Below are 7,184 nucleotides of genomic sequence, written 5' to 3' on the forward strand. Positions count from 1 at the left end.
AGTCGCCGCCCCCTCGGTCCTTGGGTTGATTATCGCCTCATTGGTTATGCAAATGCTGGTTATCTGTTTGACCCACATAAGGCATGTTCTCAAACGGGCTATATCTTTACAGTTGGAGACACCGCTATATCTTGGAGGTCTACCAAGCAAACGCTAGTTGCAACTTCTTCAAACCATGTTGAGATTTGCGCCTTGCATGAAGCACTAGTGGTCTTACTACCATCATTGACCTTCCTACGATGATCTTTGAAGACAATGCATCATGTATCAAGCAATTAAAGTAGGGATACATCAAGCAAGACAACACCGAGCACATAATGCCAAAGTTCTTTTACTCTCACCAGAAACAATAGCATCAGAACATTGAAGTCAAGCAAATCCGTTCCCAGGAGAACCTGGCCGATCTCTTCACCAAGTCATTACCCAAGTCTACTTTTCAGAAGCTCGTCTAAGGAATCAGTATGCATAAATTATTTGAGTTGAATTGCTTATAGTTCTCTTATTTGGAAGTTATGTTTAACTCAAAGGGAGTATCTTGAAGCATACTCACTTGATCTTTATGTACTCTTTTTCCTATGATTAGGAACATTTTTCTCACTGAGTTTATGCTACCTAACGAGGTTTTGATGAGGCACCCATTCTAGGATGATCATACTCCGTTGAGTTCACTACTTTCGTCCTATTTGACGTTTGTTTTAGACATTATGCATTCTTCTCACTTTTCTCCTTAGTTTATGGGTTTTCACCCACCTTAGGTTTTACCATAGCAAGGTTTTGTAAGTTTTACTACCAGTGCATACTTACTTTAAATTTGAGACTCATATTCGCCCATTGTGCTAACGACTTCATCAACTGTTCTACCTCAACTATTGAAGACTTGATGCGAAGTTTGTTTGAGTATTTACACACTCAAAGGGGAGTGTTGCAATCCTATTAGATTAGGAATGTGATTGTGTAAATCCTAGTGTATCTAGGGATATCTTGGAATATTCCTTTTAGTAGTTAATATCCTATTAGAGTAAGGATTTAACTTATCATACTACTATAAATAAAGGCTCAATGGGGTGATAGAGCATACACCTTAGAATTACATCTCTCTTCTCTCTCTTGCCGTCGGCCTTCTCCCCTCTCTAGTCCTAAATACAGTTCAATCAATTAGGCCTACAACACTTAGGTATCTATATGAAAAAAAAAAAAAAGGTGAATTCCAACAGTAACCTAACGTTAGCATGACGTCAGGTAGCATGTGTTTGAGTTAGGCTACAGGGCTAGCTAGTTGGTTGTTCTTGGCCAGCCTGCTGGCCAGTTCTCCAATGTTTGGCCAGGTGGAGCCCACGAGCCCTTTGGCCTAGCCCTCAGTTGGAGACGGTTTTCGTGTCAAAACCAGCTATTTTTTTACCTTTAATCCTTTGGCCGGGTCGGTAGGAGATGGCCTTAGGCTTACTTGGTCTTGTCCCTTACCTCAACCTACACCATTTCGTAGGCCTAAGGGCGCCCCGACGTTAACAAATGGAAGTATGACGTCAATTTTGGAGGAAGTGAGGACTATTGATTTTGGAGGAAGCAAGGACTCTCGACTTGAAGTAAGCAAGTAGGACGTCCTTTGTGTCGAACCAATTTGACAAATTTCGAACGAAGTAAGGTGCTGCCGAAGACGACAAACAGTGGGGAACTTCGACTGAGTTTTGAACACGTTGCTGGGTGTGAAGCTGATATGAAAAATTTTAATTCGCTCGCGTGAGAGTTTTGGGCGGAGGAGGAGTTGACGAACTAAATGCAAAACTTTCAATTTTTGTAAGTGTTGTCGGATTCCCTCGGGCATTTATTTATTGCCCGGTTTTATAAGCTTGCTTTGGTTGATTTGACAGATTTACGTTGGTCCGCACAAATGATCCTCAAAGACCGGTTCGCATTGGACAATTTGCCAAGTCAAAATACTACTTACCAGATTACTTTAAAGTGGACCCTTCCAAGAAGGCCCAAGTAATCCATTGAAGACTTACTCAGATGCTGTTCTATCAAGTTCCTGAATCAGCTATTGCCTTGAAGCACCAAAGCTTGCACATCGGATTGTAATTAACCTAAAAATCCCAAGGCATTGTTTGGCGAGGAATTTTCAAGTCCTTCGAGGTGGATCATAAAATGTTAAGATGAGAGATTTGAAATGCACTGTATAACATTACAAATGCATGTAAGAGGGATTTAACTTCGTTAGGACTTTGAAAATCTCTGGCCCATAGGGGAAGAGTGGTTGAAAACGCTTTTGGTAAAAATATTTTTGGAACCAATCCTAAGTAACTATATAAGCGAACCTTGAAAAAGTACTTGAAGTGCTTCTTGTAAGAAGAACATAACTGGTGCTTCTTACATGAAGCACTTCAAGTGCTTTTGGAATCCAAAAACTTCAATCGATCATTATCAACCTAAAAAACCATTTAAGAGAAATCGATTTCCCTAAGCATATATGTGCCTCTACATACCGTAATGCTATGGAATGACTTATGCAAAGGGCTATGAAAGGTTGGCATTTGACAAATATGCAGAAGTATTGCAAAAGCAGACTTGAGGAAGTAATGTAGCGAAAGCGAGAGGGATAATTCAAAGTTGCAATTTGCTTATATTGCAGCAGCAGCAGCAGCAGTTAAGACAAATTTCTGTAGTACAATGTATATATTGTCTTGAAGATTTCACGCATTATGCGTACTTAAACAAAAAAACAGAAAATTCACTATAAGAAGCAATAACATGAGACCACTTGTTGCAGTCCATATCTTCTTTTTTCTTAACCTTTGAGAACCTAAAAAACTTGAAATTTCAGTACCAAAATCCTTATTTCAACGTACAACCCGCTTCAGTCTGTCCTTTGTATTGACACACCGCTATACCAACTTTGCTGGTTTTTCTCATGTAGGTAGGGTGCAGAGGCGGTTGGGAAGGCCATTGATTTCTTGATTTTGCTAGAAACTGACTCAAAACTTGAGACATTATAAAGGGTACCCAAATCTTCATAAGGGTAGGATTGAGCTATGACTCCTTCCATGTTTGGATGAAAAAAGCTTCCTGCCAGATGCAAATGGCCTTTTCATTGATATTGGCCCCATCTGCAGAGAAAACCCAACTGAAGAGCTTCTCATTAGTTTGGATAGGCTGGAACTTGAACTGCCATGCTTTGAAACAATCCCCGAATTCATATTCTTTACATGTGATTGGGAATTCGAACTTCCTTCTTTGGGAATTACATTCGCCACATCACGATATATTCTCAAAGCAGATAATGAATCCATCGAACCTGATCTCCTCATTGGTTGAACATCCTCTTCAGTAACCCGTCGATTGTCAGACAAATCACTGAATGCTCTTGGATCACAGATTCCCACAGGAACAATGGAATTTGGCAAAACCTTCCTTGAATTTTCCATGCTTCTTCCCTCAATTCGAGTTTCACAAACATTCCCATCATCTCCAACCCCAACCTCACTAGTCCCTCTTCCAACACTTCCAACCCCTTCATCACCCTCCAAATTCTCCACCTGAATGCTATCCCGCAAGCCCGAACCACTGGAAACAGACTCCGGAATACTCACCTGAACAGTAGCAGTGTCACAAACAATCGGAGCACGGCAAAGTGGGCAATTCTTATGTGATCTCAACCAGGTATCAATACAAGGGATGTGAAAGGCATGACTGCATTTGGGCAAAAGTCTAAGACTCTCATCTTCTTCAAATTCACTCAAGCAAACAGAACAATCAGTTCCCTCAATCAAACCCTCATCTTTTCGAAACTTGCAGACGGTTATGGAGTCAATCACCGATTGTGGGAGACCAACAGTGTGGATGTACCAAATGGGATGATCAAGAACAGGACCATGATCTTCATCAAGAAAATCTTGTTGGGTATCAAACAAAATCGGGAAAGAACCACTCCTCCTCGTCGAATCATCGCGGCGGCGGCGATAAAATCTAACAAGTGAGAAAACAATAGCGAGAAGAAGAGCAGCCCCAACCATACAAGCGGTGATAGTCATACTCGTTTCAATCAGACGCTTCCGCTCAGATTCGGGCTGATAATAATAGTCAGTCAGCGGTGGCAGCGGAGTAGATGGCGGCGGAGGAGGGTATGGTACAATTGGAGGAGCAAGCTCACCACCAACATAGACTATAAGATTCTTACAGACATCAGGGCAGGTTTTGAAACAAGATTGAAAGCAATAACCCCCTTTGTTCAGATGTGGATTACAAGGAAATGAACAAACCAATTGCTCACTCAAATTTGTTTGTGCTAGGACTTTTCTGTGATCAAACTCCATTGAAACAAAACAAGACAGTGCAAAAACAGAGGAGATCCAAAACAGGGGATTAAAAGTTCATACCTTTTTTTTGCTTATGATCCAGAAAAAGCGAGAATCAGAGAGAGTCAAAGGCAATACGTTGGTGGAGGGTTTTGTTTGGAGGGTTAGGTTTCCACCGCAGACAGAGGTTTGAATGGATTGCGATGGAGAGAAGATGGTGGGTATGGGTGGGAGGCTAAGTTTTTTTTCCACAATATTGCTTGTAGGGTTGTAGCTTCCTTGAAGCATGTCACTTTCGAAATGACTTTTCCTTTTGCATCTACTCGGTAGTTTACGTTTCTTTTCGGCACTGTGGAAAGTCAAGGAGATTTTAAAGACTCATTCAATGAAATGGATGGATTATCAACTATGTGAGCCATGGGAAAAAGCTAGGATTTGTCATTTAATTTGCTTTTGTGTATGCTAAATATGTGCACTATAAAGTCGCTTTCTTTATGTATTGCTTGTTTTTTGTTTTTTTGAACGAAAAATATAATTTATATTAAAGGGTGATAAGTGGACTAAGTCTCACAATGAGTTAGTAATAATATTATTCAAATTTGTCTTTAGCTAGAATCGAATCTAATACCTCTTACTTATTAGTGAAGAGGAATACCACTAGACTATAATACTAAGTGACTTATGCATTGCTTGTTAGAGCATTTCCACCCCTAACACAAATGCGCCAACACCCAGCGCATTTATCCACTCAATGAACAGTGATAGACCCAATGAACCGTAATAGGCCAAATGCATCTCCACCCCTAAAAAAATGCGTTGGAATAAACGATCTCCACCCCTACACAATGCGCTGGCACCCAGCCCATTTAAAATATTTTAAATTTTTTTATAAAAGAATAAATAAATAAAATAGTTTTAACTTCATATATGATTTTTAACCAATCTTGTCACGTCACGTGTCATTATCCGAACGTACTATTTTGTGAATAGATTTCCGCTAAGATTTGCAACTAATCCCGACGCGCCACGTGTCACTATCTGTTTACAATAATTTAGCCAAGATTAAGATAAGATTTTCAACCAATCTTATTATGCAACGTGTCATTATCCGAACGTACTATTTTGTGGATAGATTTCTGATAAAATTTTCAACCAATCACGTAGTGCCATATGGTATTGTCCAGAACCAATTCCTTTCTTTTTTTGTCCATATAAACCCTACATCTCTACATCCTTCCTCACACCAAACTCAATCCTTTTTTTTAGCTCATAATCCTTCTTCATCATTTTCAAATCTTGAGTTTTTTTTACAATATTTCTTCAAGGAGAGTGCATAAACAATTTGAGGAGCAGCAGAAAAGATTGTTAGCACAACAGGAAGAATAGATCAATCTCGAGGAAGGTGGAGGTGGAGATAAGGCTTTCGCAATGGAGGAGGATGAGGATGATGACCATAGAAGGAAGAGGGCCTCACATTCCCGCCACGTCATAGAAGCTGTGGGTCAGATAGCCAAACCTAGATGTCCTGCAAACTTCGATAGAAAAAGGGAAAGACGAGGTAAAGATCTCTTGGAAGATTATTTTATTCCCAACAACGTATTCCCTGATCATGTTTTTAGACATCGTTTTAGAATGCAGCGAAGTTTGTTCAACAAAATCGTGAGTGCTATTTGCAACCATGATTCGTACTTTGTACAAAAAGAGGATGTTTTTCGTGTTCTAGGTCTTCTTCCTGAGCAAAAAATTATGGCTGCCTTATGAATGTTTGCATAGGGAGCATCTATAGATCAAGTGGATGAGATCGCGAGGATGGGAAAAATAACTATTCTGGAGTCCCTGATGCGGTTTTGCTCTGCAATTGAAGCCTTGTACACCAATGAGTACCTCCAGACATCCACGCCAAGGGACATGCAAAGGCTTCTAAGGAAGAGTGAGATGTGAGGCTTCCCTGACATGATTGGAAGCATCGACTGCATGCACAGGACTTGGAAAAACTGTCCAAGTGTGTGGCAAGGAGCTTATGGCAACAAAAAAAAGAGCCAAAAGTATCATTTTGGAAACAGTGGCTTCATTTGATACATGGATTTGGTATGCTTTTTTGGGTGTTTCAGAAGCTCAGAATGACCTAAATGTCCTTGCCCAATCTCTAGTGTTCGACGAACTGCTGCAAGGAAAATTGCCGAGATGCACATATTGGGTTAATGGCCATAAATACGAGGGACCATACTACCTTGCAGACGGCATGTACCCAAGGTGGTCAACGTTTGTAAAAACAGTGCCACATCCACAAAGTGAAAAAGAAAAACACTTCACAAAATGTCAAGAGGGGTGTAGGAAGGATGTGGAACGTTGTTTTGGTATCCTGCAAGCTCGTTGGGCGATTTTCAGGTCTGCTACTAGAATGTTTGATGCTGAGGTTCTTCGATCCGTCATGATGACGTGTATTATTCTCCATAGCATGATTGTGGAAGATGAGTATGATTATGAAGCCGTTGATGAACACAAGCCGAATCCGATGAATAACTCAAGAACACGTATTTACTGTGCTCATGATTGGACCGAAGACCCGTGCAACATAAGCCGTTGGAATGGGATGGACGTTACATTGATGTGCAAGAGTCATACTGGCACGTAACCCGCCAGAATGACTTGATTGAGCACCAATGGGGATTGCAAGAAGGTGAAGATAATTAAAATGTGCTTGTGGTTGAAGAATAAAGTGTATTTTTTTTTAAGTTTATGTAATTTTATTTGGTGTTTTTTTTTTTTTTTAAAGTTTATTTGGTGAGGTTATGTAATCTTATTTGATGTGTTTAAATAAAGTAAAATAAATAAATTTGAAATTGCATAAAGTTCTAAAAATAAATAAGAAATTACATAAAGTACTAATAATAA

The 7,184-nt window shown here is 39.9% G+C and overlaps 1 protein-coding gene across 1 annotated transcript; it reads right to left on the bottom strand.

The window, feature by feature from the left end:
- Positions 1–2,594: 2,594 nt before the first annotated feature.
- LOC137720802 (uncharacterized) lies at positions 2,595–4,623 on the bottom strand. Its single transcript, XM_068459910.2, has one exon. It carries the CDS (start codon positions 4,305–4,307, stop codon positions 3,006–3,008), a length of 1,302 nt encoding a protein of 433 aa, XP_068316011.1. The 5' UTR covers positions 4,308–4,623; the 3' UTR covers positions 2,595–3,005.
- Positions 4,624–7,184: the final 2,561 nt, after the last annotated feature.

Source organism: Pyrus communis, chromosome 1 (assembly GCF_041283825.1).
Source record: "Pyrus communis isolate YQ-2024b chromosome 1, ASM4128382v1, whole genome shotgun sequence".
In the NCBI taxonomy this organism is placed as follows: Eukaryota; Viridiplantae; Streptophyta; class Magnoliopsida; order Rosales; family Rosaceae; genus Pyrus; species Pyrus communis.